General features: G+C 38.6%; 1 protein-coding gene across 1 annotated transcript; it reads right to left on the minus strand.

The window, feature by feature from the left end:
• Window positions 1-735: 735 nt before the first annotated feature.
• nicn1 (nicolin 1) lies at window positions 736-13,996 on the minus strand. The gene is made up of 8 exons (XM_017704844.2): window positions 13,824-13,996; window positions 12,474-12,608; window positions 11,193-11,375; window positions 7,751-7,864; window positions 7,097-7,165; window positions 4,723-4,827; window positions 3,635-3,756; window positions 736-1,291 (listed from the first exon to the last, which is right to left on the minus strand). Exons 2-7 carry the CDS (start codon window positions 12,597-12,599, stop codon window positions 3,715-3,717), a joined length of 639 nt encoding a protein of 212 aa, XP_017560333.1. The 5' UTR covers window positions 12,600-12,608; window positions 13,824-13,996; the 3' UTR covers window positions 736-1,291; window positions 3,635-3,714.
• Between the last annotated feature and the right edge of the window lie 1,641 nt (window positions 13,997-15,637).

Raw genomic sequence — 15,637 nt, forward strand, 5'->3', positions numbered from 1 at the left:
TTATGTACATTATGTAGGAAGACGCACAGCGTTACCAAACGAAGGGCGCACAGATTATGTATAGTGAAACACTTCTCGTTCATTAAAATCATCCGAGTTGAAAGTACTCAGTGTATTTTAATAGTCAAGACAGTCAAAGTACTTTTCGGTCTGGGTTTCAACACCTACTTCATATTGAATAATTATGCAAATGCGGGGACAGCGACCGATTTGTATGCGCCTTTCGCATGCTCATGAATATTAACAACGAGCAAATGCAACAGCATTAAGGCGCTCTTCCTCTCGCACACTGTAGGGAGTGCAGTCACATTTGGCTACTAATCTTGCAGAGCAGATGATATCTCTAATGTGTGGGGAATGCCAAGACAGGCAGATGGAGGTCCACTTGGATGCCGACTACTGATTTCCAATGATTAGCATAAGGAACTCACTCTGCTCTTGATTACTGCTTGGCAACCGTGGACACGTCATTGAGTTTTAATTAACACAAAGTAAGGAGCATTTCATTAACATTTAAAAACAGATATCTCGAGAGATATGCGAGCGAGCATAGAAAGAGTTGATTTTCTACTTTTAGGCTTATATTATTAGCTGATTAAACAGGCCACATAGAGCACCTTAGAATATAATTAAATGAAGTCCAGATTAACAGATTAATGAACGTCTAGAAGTAAATGTTGACACAAAGCTTTTCAAATTGAACAGGGGGGGAAAAGATAACCCAATACAAGCAGGCGCGCCTGATAATTTAATGAAAATGACTGAGTTAATTGAAATACGTTGTGTAGAACACAGCAATGAACTACTGGGCCCTATAACCCATAATTTCCCATTCTTTCTGGCGAATTCAACTATAATCCTTTTATCATTTTATTTCTATGATTGCTACAAGAGAATGAAAAGAATGAAATAAAGAAAGGGATGAAAACAGAAACCCATGGCTACATAGTCTTCTGCTGTTCACAGTTAATGACCATAACTGTTATACATCATCAACTGTTATTCCACATTTGCTTACACTAAATAATTGGTTGTTCTTTATATTTAACCCATTTCTCTCAGTATTAAATTAAAGCTTCCATTTGGAGTCTTAACAAATTTCCATGCCACACAGTTACAATTCCCAACCACTGGGGTCTTGTTGGAGGACACTGCTGCAATCTATTTTGAAAGACAGCCTTTTTGAAATCATTCATTTATCATTTATTCACTTGAGTGGGGGTTGTAGGTGGGGTGTGCTGGTGGACGGGGTTTCAGAGATGGAATGCACAGCTTCCAGCTTCACCAGTATCTAGAATAAAGAACATTATTTTACAATGCTATGAATGAGCTGCAAACAATAATAATACCAAACTTATGCATTTTTCTCTGATATTAATTAATTGCTCTGACTACTTTGGCAAAAAGCTTCACAGAACAAAATGATTATTTGAATAAAGCAGAAATAAATCAAGACTTGATCATGTCATTTATGTTATATACAATTATAGATAAAATATCAAATGTGTCATAACTTTTGCACAGGCTACATTTTTCCAGTATTTTATTTTCAGCAAATAACCTGTAACTATGCATTACAAATCTGAATCCTCTGTAGAGTATATGTACTTATTTTTAGATAAAATAGAAATGTAATTTTATCCGGTGCAAAACCCTTTGCATATGACTCCGTGTAGTACTTGGATATCTATATTAATTGCATGCATCTTCAAGAATGACTGTCATCCTATCAGCCTTCGCTGCCTGCTAGGTCTCCAGCATCGTCTCCGGTTTACAAATCAACAGCGAATCTCTTAAGATCCTTCAAGCAGAATTCACTGAGGACTCCTGAGTTTGCTGTGTGTATCAGAAGTGCTCAAAATTTTTTGAGAGTTTATTTCTTTTCCTCATGCCTGTGTGTATATATATATATATATATATATATATATATATATATATATATATATATATATATATACACACATATACACACACACACACACACACACACACACACACACAGTGGGGAAAAGAAGTATTTGATACACTGCCGATTTTGCAGTTTTCCCACCTACAAATGGAGAGGTCTATAATTTTTATCATAGGTAAACTTTAACTGTGAGAAACAGAAAAAAAAAAACAGAAAATCACAGTGAATGATTTTTAAATAATTAAATAGCATTTTTTTGGTACAGAAACCACTGTTTGCAATTACAGAGGTCAGACATTTCCTGTAGTTCTTGACCAAGTTTGATTTGGAATTTTGGCCCACTCCTCCATACAGATCTCCAGATCCTTCAGGTTTCGGGGCTGTTGCTGGGCAACACTGAGTTTCAGCTCCCTCCAAAGACTTTCAGTTGGGTTCAGGTCTGGAGACTGGCTAGGCCACTCCAGGACCTTGAAATGCTTCTTACGGAGCCACTCCTTAGTTGCTCTGGCTGTGTGTTTCGGGTCATTGTCATACTGGAAGACCCAGCCATGACCCATCTTCAATGCTCTTACTGAGGGAAGGAGGTTGTTGGCCAAAATCACACAATATGGCTCCATCCATCCTCCCTTCAATACGGTGCAGTCGTCCTGCCCCCTTTGCAGAAAAGCACCCCAAAAGTATGATGTTTCCACCCCCATGCTTCACAGTTGGGATGGTGTTCTTGGGGTTGTACTCATCCTTCTTCTTCCTCCAAACACGAGTGGAGTTGATACAAAAAAGTTTTGGTCTCATCTGACCACCTGACCTTCTCCCATGCCTCCTCTGGATCATCCAGATGGTCACTGGTGAACTTCAAACGGGCCTGGACATGTGCTGGCGTGAGCAGGGGGACCTTGCGTGCCCTGCAGGATTTCAATCCATGACAGTGTAGTGTGTTACTAATGGTAATCTTTGAGACTGTGGTCCCAGCTCTATTCAGGTCATTGACCAGGTCCTCCCGTGTAGTTCTGGGCTGATTCCTGACCTTTGTCAGAATCATCCTTACCCCACGAGGCGAGAACTTGCACAGAGCCCCAGACGGAGGAAGACTCACAGTCATCTTGTGTTTCTTCCCATTTCTAATAATTGCGCCAACAGTTGTTGGCTTCTCACCAAGCTGCTTGCCTATTGTCCTGTAGCCCATCCCAGCCTTGTGCAGGTCTACAATTTTGCCCCTGGTGTCCTTAGACAGCTCTTTATTCTTGGCCATGGTGGAGAGGTTGGAGTGTGATTGAGTGAGTGTGTGGACAGGTGTCTTTTATACAGGTAACGAGTTCAAACAGGTGCAATTAATACAGGTAATGAGTGCAGAGTAGGAGGGCTTCTTAAAGAAAAACTAACAGGTCTGTGACAGCCAGAATTATTGCTGATTGGTAGGTGATCAAATACTTATTCAATGCAATAAAATGCAAATTAATTATTTAAAAATTATACAATGTGATTTTCTGTTTTTTAATTTTTTAAATTCTGTCCTTCACAGTTGAAATGTACCTACGATAAAAATTACAGATCTCTCCATTCTTTGTAGGTCAGAAAACTTGCAAAATCAGCAGTGTATCAAAGTTTTACAGTTGAAGCCCTGATGACTTCGCCAATAAAACAACAAATAAATAAGCAAATACAGAAACAAGCCTGCTTTCTGCATTGGTACATCTCATGAATCACTTCTCTTATATAGTTGCATACCATACAATGGTAAATAATGTCACATGCTTTCCTGCAGCTTCTGTCTACATGGCTACTTCTGCAATGACCGTCACTTCCTGTTATGTGTACGAAAGCAGGTTGATGTCGTAAGAGCCGTCCACCTGGAAATAATCAGAGAAGAAAAGCAGATTTTATAGTCATTGTGTAAATGTTGTACAGGGTTGCTAGAAAAAAAAATAAAATGAATGTAAATGCTTTTAAATACCTTTTAAGACCTCAACAAAAGGTACCCAAAAGCATATCAACTCAAATAAGCCACGTCTACCGTATTCAAACAGATTGAGTTGAAATTTAAACACAGTTTATACATGACTGTACTTCATAATCAGAAGCCCTTTTTCTCAGTTTCTCGATCAAGCTCCACATGCTGCTCTCTCTTTTCCTGTGCTAACTTCATCAGACCTGCCCTCATAAAGCCCTAAAGTTAGATTCTGACCACCGCACCACTGTCTGCTGAATGAAAAACTTTTTAAATCCATATTTCTTAGAATGTAATACCACTAACAGCAAAAAATAAGACATTTTCAGATAAATATGAGCTTACATTTTTTTTTTTAATCTACAAATATCTACTACAAATTTCATTATAATAATATTATGGTATTTTGGGTTGATAGTCTACAGAAAGTACACAGTTAATCTAGCTGAAATAATGTTTTCTAGACTGACCAATAAAGTCAAAATAAGGACTAGACTGAAACAGACAAACTAACTTTATAAAAAGAAATGCATGTAAAAATTACAACATAAGCCACTATTTTTAGGCCCATCTTAATAATGGCTTATAGGGGCAAATGTGGCAGTGCTGTCACGCACTTTGTTCATGGTAAATATCTCCGCTGTCTTAACAGCTTGTACATTGCAATGTCTTCTGCATTCTTACTACCATCCCAAACTTAATGATTATTTTTTTTATCTTTTCACATTTCAAAAGCCCACATTAACATTCAAGGCCTGGGATGAAATCACAGATGTTTCATAAGAGATGCTAGTGCAAAAGAGAACTGTTTGACGTGATCGTGATCAGTGTTAAGACACATTTTCACAGTGTTGAAACAGTTACTTACGTCAAAGCGGCCGATTGAGGCTGAGGTTTGGCTGGACTGCATGATCTCAGTGAGTGCCCACATCTGCTGAATGCTGGATGACACTTCGTCTGGGTCAGGAAGACCCTAGAAGAACAAAAATTGCATCTTAATTTCCACCTTTCCATTATGCATGACTACAGGCTGCTGTACACTGAGGAAGGGGCAGTGCCATCAGAGGAAGCTACAATTTGAAGTGTTAAAAGCAGCCGACACACTAAGAAATATACAGCCAAAAAGGTTTTTTTTTTTTTTTTTTAAAGTTAACATATGCTTGTATGAAGGCTATTCAAACTTAACGACATGAGCTCCTACGCATTAATTTATCTTAGCTTTTTGGGCTAAACCACTCAACAGGGCTGCACAACATAGACAAAATATTAGTACTGTGATTATATTTCCTGCGTATTATGATCATGATACATTCTGCAATACATCAAGACTGTACTGGTCAACAATAACATAACATGGATAAAACTGTTCTGCATTAATTTAAACTAAATATATATAGTTACATATAGTTTATATGAAGACCTTGAGACCCACAGAAACACAATTTTAGACACTCCAGATTATTTGATTGGTCAAGTTAAAGAGCTGTTCTGTAATATCAATATTGCAAAGGCCAATATGTTGGTAACGATCAACTTATGATATATACTGTTAAGCCCCTTTGTTCCATTTGAGACTATACTCTAGTATATAATCCAGACACGGCATAGTGGAATACAGTGTATAGAGTAAGAATATAGCATATAGAGCGCAAACTGAGACACAAATGGGGGACACTTTGGGGCAGTCGTGGGCTGGAGGTTAGGGAACTGGCCCTGTGACCGGAAGGTTGCCGATTCAATCCCCAGTACCGACAGTCCATGACTGAGGTGTCCTTGAGCAAGACATCTAACCCCCAATTGCTCCCCGGGCGCCATGGATAGGGCTGCCCACCGCTCCGGGCAAGTGTGCTCACTGCCCCCTAGTGTGTGTGTGTACTCACTAGTGTGTATGTGGTGTTTCGCTTCACGGATGGGTTAAATGCGGAGGTGGAATTTCCCCGTTTGTGGGCTTAATAAAGTATCACTTAACTTTTTAACAAGGACAGTGTCAGTAACTCCTACATCAATGCAACAAGGACAGGAAGTAATTTTTTTCAGTCATTTTAATATTTTCCATCATTCTATTGAACGTCAGTATGAAGGATGGGAGTAGATGGCATTGAAGCTTAACAGTATCAATCACACTGTAGAGAAGATTGAAACAGGCTACATTTTAATAGGATTTCATTTCAGTGGACTGTGACAGAAGAATGGTTGTCCTCTATGTACTAAATACAGTTAAAGGTAGGCCTTATTTTGTAATTTAAATGCAAGAAGCTTAATGGAAAAGAAGATGCAGCAGTCGTGGTCAGTATGTTTATTGATAACTCTTTTTAAATTACAAATCGATGGCAGGAGTGACTTAAACCAGAAAAAGGAGTGTGCAGTGCTGGAGCTTTGGGCTATTAATTTATATTATTGATTACCGCAATAATTTAAGTGCTAATAGTATGCAAAGAAAATTTTTCTCACTCTCTTCCGAAAGCCACCTGCGTTACATGTTTGCTTTTTTAACTGCTTTGCCTTTTTTCAACCATTTTCATCTTGCAATTCAAATTTATTGCTGGCTTAAAATGTGTTTAATATAAAATACTGCACTTAATTATAGACAAAGCAAACAGAGCATCAACTTTTGAACCACACACACACACACACACACACACACACACATATATATATAGACAACAGATCAGTTTGTCTGCTGTCCAATGCTGGGGAAGATGCAAATGAAACAGAGAAACTTAAGATGAGAGCTACTCCCTAATTTTCACATAAATGGACACAGTGCACCACTGGATGTTAACTGTGTTGCATGCCATCTATGCAGAGTATATTTATTATTGTAATTGTTGTGTATTATAAGTTATTTAGTAAAATTATGCATGCTATGTCAGTTACTAATTACATGATAATTACACTACTATCAAAAAAAATACAAGCTATAGGGTAAGGCTCTGTAACACTCGGTATTTCCTAACTGAATTTGGACCATTAGGTTATCCTTTGTGGCAATATTTGTGCAGATGATAATTATTTGTCTAAATTCACATTGTCTTTCAAGCTTACTATTTACAGACTATGATGTACTGCAAAATTAGACAATCAACATTCAATATTTTGGCTGCTTAACTATGCAAACTGGATACTGACCGGTAATTTTTAGATACTCTGCAAAACTCGGGTAATTCAGTTTGTACCATAAAAGTACTTAATTTTCATTAAACATTTTGAAATGATACATCGTGGAACATTAGAACACTTACATTCAAATCAAGAGGCTCCTCAACAGGTGTGATGGTGGATAACCAGGAAGGAACGTCTCTCTCAGAGTCCTGGAGAAAGAATAGCAAGAAAACTTGCCAAGTGTTGTAGCTAAAATAGCCAACTGGCTAACCAGCAAGTGAAATATACAGGCCTTTATGATGTATCTGCTGTAATTTAAAGCTCTCTGCCATGAAGACACTAGAGATGTTTTTCTAACTTACCCCATTTGTTAATCAGTCGATTATATTTAGTGTCTGAAGTTTGCTTTTTTTATTTGTTTTGGAGCTACAAGGCTAATCTAACTTGCACTATTCTGCATTCTCAAATAGACTGTGGTCTCCAAAACTGTATGATATACCATTATCTATGGTATCTGATTATCTATGATATCTATTTCAAGGGCTACTACTACTAGTTTTTAGCTATGCAGCGTACTGTGAGGCAAGCATGTGACGATTTAGACATGCAGTTTGCACGCTGATTACTTGCCTTGTAGCTCCAGTGCAAAGCTAAAAACAAAAATACTTAAAATCAGACATGCCTTGGATGACCGGCTGCATTTGGGGTGAGGGAAATATTGTATTAAGTTGATTTTTAGTCAAACTATCACTTTAAGAAACAGTCATAAAGGAGTGACCATGCTTTATACTCACTTCATGCACAAGTGGGTAGATTTTGATCTCTTCAATGTTGAAATTAAGCCAGACGGACGAGGGCTGCCTCTGTATGAGCCGCACTGTAGTAACGTTATCCGGCTGTGTCAGCATCTGTCAATCACATCCAGAAAACACAACAAAAGCGGAGCTGTTAGTAAAGTGAAGCAGAAATACTGTGATGGATTTAAGATTTTAAACCAGACATATCAGACTGTGGTGATCTTCCTGGCTGAAGGGCTGCAGAGCTCAGCGTTTACCCTCATCTACTGTTCTGAATTCAGTTCATGAAGGATTTGCTAATTAGCTGATGAGATGAATCAGGTGTGTTTAGAGAAACAATGTCCTGAAATCTGCAGCGTTTTGGCTCACGAGGGTCTTCAAGTCTGGTCCTGGAGGACTGGTGTCCAGCCTAGTTTGGATTTCACTGTTTAAACGGAGCTGATGCAAATCTGGTTTAGTTGTAGTGTTTGAGAAGGAAAAGTTAGCAAATGGTGTTGGACAGCGGCCCCCCAGGACCAGAGTTGAACACCCCTGCTTTTAATCCATAGTGGAAAAATAAAATCAAGGTCAAGTAACCTTCAAGTGAGACCAAGCTGCAAAAGAAATAAAAGTAAAAACGGTTAAATGCATTTGTACTGAATGTGGTATTTCTCGAGTAAAGAGCAAAATCAAGCTGACAACTGTCCCTGATTTTTTGTCTATATTTGAAGCTCTACAAGCATGATTACGTTATGGTTAAGATTACTGGTCAATAGCTAGACTTTTCATTTAATTAGTTGAGCTTATTCATGACAGATGGTTCTTCCATAAAAGCCCTCAGCAAATACCTGTGTGGTTTCAACCCTTTATGCCCGCTTTCTTTTCACTGCTAGATAAAGAATGTAATAATTCTGTGGAGGCTACAAAAATGGTTTCACATGTACAGCCAAAATAACCCCAAAACTGTACTGGACACCAATTTCAGACACAAGTTCAATTCTGAATTAAACACTCTATTCTAAGAAAAAAAAGATATCAGCATCAGACAGCTGTTCAGATTTGACTGATATTTACTCTGTAAGAGCACATTTTGGTAATGCTGGGCTACTGTGTTAAAATATCTGTATTCTGTTCATTTTACTGCATTTCTAACCCCATAGAGATAAAGATTCTATTTCTCTGTATAGCTAATCCAGGTGTATTTACTGGCAATTTCTAAATTATAATTCATAATTTATGTATCTGCACCAGCAGACATGTACCTAAAAATACTGTACATCAGCATGAGCACAAGTCCCATATCAGTGGATATCTAGTCTCCACACACATAGCAGTGGGGGTGATATGGCGATATCTAGTAATGAACAGTATGGCCAAAAAAATTTGTAGACCTGGCGTCCCTTTATTTTTCATAAGAACCATTTTTTAAATACTTTTACTGCGCAAAATAGTAAAGAGTGAACAATATATCCTCACTGTCCAAAATTCGATTTTTATCTTTCTGCACCATTTTAACCCTTTACACTGTGTAAAAATGAATGATGACTGAACCAATGAAAATGCTCTCATCTCATCAAAAGATCACTTGGAATAAAATCTATTTACATTATCTAACATTAAAAGTTTGGAGTTACCATTTTGGAGATGCTTGTTTTTCTTTGGACATCCACAACAGAGAAAAATCTATTTGATCTATTTATTTAAATCTATTATCCATCTAAACTGAATGAATTTCTCCAATTCTGAAGTTGGCTTGTTATTTCACAGTTTGTCGTTCCAATTTTCTTTTCCACTTTAAATGGTGCAACAGTTACTTTCTGGCACCTTTACAGGCTCCTGAACGAAACCGCTGCACCATTTAAGGTGGAACAGGTATTTTGAATAAGAGGCAACTTCAGCTTTATCGGATTTCTGACTGTAAGACTCTGATGGAGAATGAAAAATATCACACATGTTCACACTCTCAGTACCAGATGGGTGACGGCTTGTTTTGCGCACGAGGCCCCGAGACTGACAGCCTGAATCACCCCCGACTCCTCCACTCAGCTAAAGAGACTAACACAGCATAGTCTGCACTGCTTGTATGTTGCGTTATCTGCGCCTATTTGCGGAATTCTTTCTTACGGTCATTTATTTTTAAAAATGTTTGCAAAAATAAATTACATTTTAAGAAGGAACTAACAATTGGAAAAAATAAATAAGTAAATTTAATAAAATGAGACGATGGCATAATATCAGCTACACCTTTAAAAATAAAGGTACTAAACCGTCACTGGGGTGATACCCTCAAGGGAACATAATTGCACCATAATTCATTGAAATTATATTTTCTAAGTTGTACTGACTCCACACGCCCAGTCTCGTCTCCAGGCTTTTATTTTATTGCTCTGTTTTAAAATATTAGGTTATAAAAAGGTACAAATAAATACTTTTCAACTGGAAAAACTTATTTACGGTCCACAAACCACTGTTGTACCTTTGAGGGAATATTTACATAATTTGTACCTTGATGAACAATAAAATGTACCTGCACTGGAAATTCATTTCTAGCAGTGTACTTGTTACTATGTAGTTACTCTGAGGTGTGTTTTTGTTTTTACAGGCGCTAAACAACCCTAACATATCATCCTACTGGCCGCCTCTAACAGATGCTGACCAAGCCTGACAACTTTGAAAATGATATCAGTTTAGTCTGACCAAGAACCATCACACTATCCCAAAGACGATAACAAATGTCTCACTGCAGTGTCACTATGGGGCAATTTTCACATGGCTCGACATGCATCGTAAAGGACAATTTACAGCAATTGTGATGTATAAGCCATATGAATAAGCGTTTGATGTTAAAGATCAAAGATGGCTCAGCGCAAATCACGGGGATAAGGAGGCTCCAGCCCAGCTGGGTTTCAGTATCAGTGTACATTTGATGAGTCAAACAGCTGCATGCAGCAAATCATCTCTCCTTATTCGACCACTTAACACAGAGATAATCTGGGGACATTGATACATTAGCATAGCATTAGGCAGCCTTTGAAACTGAACAAAACAGCATCAGGGGAGGCTGATCTCACCAAATTAAGGGGATAATTACCAAAAAAAAAATTCTGAGATCAAAGTCTGAGCAAATAGGGTCCCTAGAGATGTAAATGAACTGAGTAGCTGGGAAAAAAAAAAAGATCTTTGAACACTGTAGAACTGACACGATTTTAAAAGTTCTAAGGTTCCTTCGCCTTTTCCTTTGATGAGGGTTCACAAATGTAAAATTCTCAGCAAAGGTAATGTCCTAAAGGTGATTCTTGGAAACTTTTTTTTTTTTTTTTACATTACACTGACAAGTTTTTCATTAAGTGCCTTCCCTTTACCTCCCTCACAAATGTGGACATCTCTCGCTTTCAGCCTTTTATTGCCACTGAGGTACACCTCACTCTTTCACTCTCTCTCTGAAGTGGGTCAGCCTGACCTGCTGTCTGTAGATGGAGAAGTAGTCCTGTGATCCTTCTTCAGTGTGTGGGTTGGCCATCAGACAGTGATTTCTCACACAGGTGACCCACTTAGTCGAGCCATCCTCGCTCCCCGCCTCCTTCCTCAGCACGCGCACCGTCAAAAAGGCTGTGTACGAATTCTTGAAGGAAATCTCCTGAATCTAGATGACCAGTGACAAAAAAAGAGGAGATTCATACAGACAATCAAACAAGCTACTGCAGTGGACAAAGCTCATTTTAGGCTCAGTAACTACCTTAACATGCACACTAACAGTTCAATATTTGGCTATGACTGCTAATCTAAGCTATGATCACGTAACCAGCATGATAGGACTGTCATGGTCTGACTAAGGTCTTAGCTGAACTAAACTAACCCAGATTAAATTGTGGTTGAAGCTGATACCTTACAGAGAGATTTGTAAATGATTAGATCTCTTCACTGACTAGCACAAACTTCGATATCTGTTATGAAAGTTTTCTGCCACCAAAATACACATGAGTCACAAAAGGTGACAGGGAAGCACTTTAGCAGAGGAAGAGATGCCTTCATGTTAAACGCTTAGTCAGAAATAGACAGTATTACATATTCATAAGTGTGTTAAAAAGCTGCATGAAGGGGGTGGCTTTTAAAATCTAACTGTAACATCTAACTATGCTTAAATACAGGATACATCATTTTGCAACAGTCCAACATCAACAACACCGCTTTAAATTTTAACTGGGTAAATTTACCCTATTAACACACAGCTTGTGAACTGCCTCTAGATGAGTAGGACCAATCAGAGACCACCAAACACTCATGTGCAGTGAACATGAAAACACAACCACAACTAACTGGTAGTCTAGCACATTATCTTCAGAGCTTATGCCTTATGCCAGGAAAAAAACTGGACATGCTAATCTTTATGACCAAAAATAACTTGTCTATTTCATCAAGTTTCATCAACTATATCAAGTTATGATTAAAAAAAAAAAACATTGACCACAGAACATCTAACTTTTAGAAGAAAAAGCTCCATGAAGGGGTGGCTTTTAAAATGTGCCAACCTAATGAATGTGTGTGTGCGCTCACTAGAGTGTATGTGGTGTTTCACTGCACGGATAGGTTAAATGCGGAGGTGAAATTTCCCCGTTGTGGGACTAATAAGGGTCTCTTAATCTTAATCTCCATTCAGTTCTAAAGGCCTAAAGGTTACCAGTTACATCAACGACCAAACACTGAGCTATAAAACTCACCTTTCTAAAGATAAAGCACTTACGTTGACTGGCTCTCCAAACACAACATCAGTTATGTAGACACCAGGACGGAACGAGTCTGACACTACATCCCCTATCTGCAGGGCCACTGTGGACTTCACAGTGCAGTCCACTGGATTGCCAGTCATAGTGTGGACCTGAAATGACAGAACAGCACAAAAATGCTACGTTTTCAAAGACCCCCTTGTAACTCTCAAGGATAGCAATGTTCTAAGGAGTTTAAGGCAATGTTTCCTGAACCAGACCATAGGGAGCTCCAGTACTATCCCAGCTCAGTGTAATGGACTGATGGGTCCCTGAGGACTGCGTCAGGAAACTGGTTTACGGCATTCACAAGCACTGTGTGGTAGTTATCATCACAAATACTCTATCATCTAACAGCAGTTGTTAGCTATAGAACTAATGAGCTTGCATACTCTCATACAGTAAATGATGAAAAACAACTGAGTCAGCACCATGTAATTGAGTAAAGCGTGGATGGAGCCGTTCGTTTCTGAATACTGATTTTTCAAATGCTAATACTTTTACTTATATTTGTAAGAAAAGTAAGTTATTTTTCCTTCCTCAGTTCCCTTTCACTCTCTCCATTCTTGTACATCTCTCACCTCAGCACTTTATTTTAGAGCAAAAAGGACCCCTGAACAGGGGGCCTAACAAACTGTATTCATAACCATTTCGTGTAATAACTTTCTGTGAGGGCGCTTTTTGAGGTGGATGTCTGGTTCCTATCACCACCACCACCGAGGTAAACCCTCACTCCATAATATTCCCCAGAAAGTAGCATTTCTCACCAAATCACTCTGAATGACTTTGTGGACACCATTTAATCCTGTAAAAATTTCAAAAAATTGATGGAGTTCCCCTTAAAGTGCAGTTTTAATAGGGACCATGGGGAGTTTTTCTACCGGAGACTTTCACTGCTGGTTTAATTGCTGCTTCTCAAGTTGACTTTTTGTAAATATGTTTGATTCTAACTGGTTCCTTTAAGCTAATTTCAACACTAGACTGAAGCTGTGTTGTTATTCCGCTACTCCGTTCCACCTTAAATGGTACAGCAGTTCTATTCCGAAGCTGAAGCTGTGCAAGCGGAGGAATGGAATTGCTGCAGCATTTAAGGTGGAACGAAAAATTGTAGGCTAGCCAGCAACCCTGACGAGTAAGAAGATAACATTGGCTTCGTATGGACAGTAACTTAGCTAACTAACCTTCTTTGACATTAAAGGCGGGGGGGGGGGGGGGGGGGGGGGGGGGGGGGGGGGGGGGGGGGGACTCACTAAGGGACTATTAACGCTACAGTTTGGCTTCCTAGCCAAGTTAGCAATTTAGCTCACCAACGTTGACGGTTAGCTTACCTTCTGTGTGGGACTCTTTAGTTAAGCGCTGCAACCTAACAAGAACCGGCTTATAGGGCTCGAAAGAAGTTTTAGAACCGTCGTGATATTCAATACATTTTAATCTTATGAACATTAACACGGATAAAGTCGGAGCGTCCTCCGTTTACAGCTGCACGCCTGTTCCAGCCTCTGCAGCCATGGCGACGCGGTTTCTTAAAGGGCCAGTTATATTATTTTAACCCAGCCTGTCAGACACTGTAATGGACTCTGATAGCCTGTATGCTAACATGTTTCATTTGGATGAAAGCTTAGAAGAAAATAGAACCACAAACCATTATGATAACATCTACTAAAGTGTCCATGCACTTGTACCTGGTCTTCATACATGGAAAATACATGGTTTATCTGTGTTTCCACTCAAATAGTTTGGAAACTGTAATGTGGACCCTGCTAGAAACACTAGCGTTGTTGGTCACCAGCAAATCAGCATATCATTATCGCCGGAATAAAACCTTGTATCTTCAAATTGGTAAATTTTGAATATACAGGTTACATTTATAGTGGTAAAGCAGAGGTGGACGAAGTACACAAATCATGTATTTGAGATAAAGCAGAGATACACAAGGTAAAATATTCCTCCAGTAAAAGTAGAAGTCCTTACTCTAGACCTCCACTTGAGTAAAAGTACTAAAGTATTTACCTTCAAATGTACTTAAGTATAAAGTAAAAGTACTAAAAGAGTAACTATGGATCTGATGTCCTGTTATCATTTTTATAACAAGACTCGCTTCATGAACTCATTTCAGGTGAAAGTCCTCCAGCGTCTCTCTTGGTAAACCAGTCTTTTAATAGAACGTCATTAATTAGTGACGCTGATCTCTATTAAAATGATCATAAGCACAAAACACTGAAGGTAAACAGTTTCCATCAGGGAGAACTGAGTGGCTCTGAAATCACTTTTTACACCCAGGCAAAGTTTCAGTTTAAGATTACTTTGTAAATTAGTTACAAGCTGAATAAAAACTTGGGATCACAAAGAAGTTTTCCTTTACTGTGTTGATCTGTAGGCGTCTGTTCATAAACATGACTAACCAAACTAATTTACAATAAAATGAAAGTGTTTGTATGAATTCATAAAAACAGAAACACGTCAGTCACGACTGCATATGTGGACATATTTCTATATTGTGCTCTATTTACACAAAGTTAGGTTAGTTCATCGTTTAGGGACGTATGAGCTCCCAAAGTTTTACGCTGCTGCACTGTTGTTGAACCGTGTGCTGCACTGGGTCGGTATGACCAACAGGTCAAAACAAGCTCAGAACAAAGTGATCGCTGTGCCCTGATTGGTGCTCTTGCTTTGCACTTCTTTCGTTTTGACATGTTACGTTTTTATACACACAGAAACCAAAAGGAACGACAGATTTCACAAAATGTAGTGGAGTAAAAAGTCAGATATTAGACTCTGAAATGTAGTGGAGTGAAAGGAAAAAGTCGCCCAAAATGGAAAAACTACAGTAAAGTACAGATACACGAAAAAACTACTTAAGTACAGTAACGAATTACATTTACTTAGTTACTGTCCACCACTGTGGTAAAGAAAGGATAAGGGAAAAACTAGTTTACTTTTAATGTTACTCAATGGAACCAGACTGTTTTCCAGGTTATTTTGGACCATAGCTTTTGATCCATTCACACAATGTAAAAACCACCGGGCGATTTCAAATTAAGGCCAAAACTGGCTTTGTCAGCAGTGATATGTTGTGTCTCCAATGATGGTATGCTGATCAGAAATGCATGCTGGTCTGTGCTGTTTTTTTTTGTTTGTTTGT

Source organism: Pygocentrus nattereri, chromosome 21 (genome assembly GCF_015220715.1).
Source record: "Pygocentrus nattereri isolate fPygNat1 chromosome 21, fPygNat1.pri, whole genome shotgun sequence".
In the NCBI taxonomy this organism is placed as follows: Eukaryota; Metazoa; Chordata; class Actinopteri; order Characiformes; family Serrasalmidae; genus Pygocentrus; species Pygocentrus nattereri.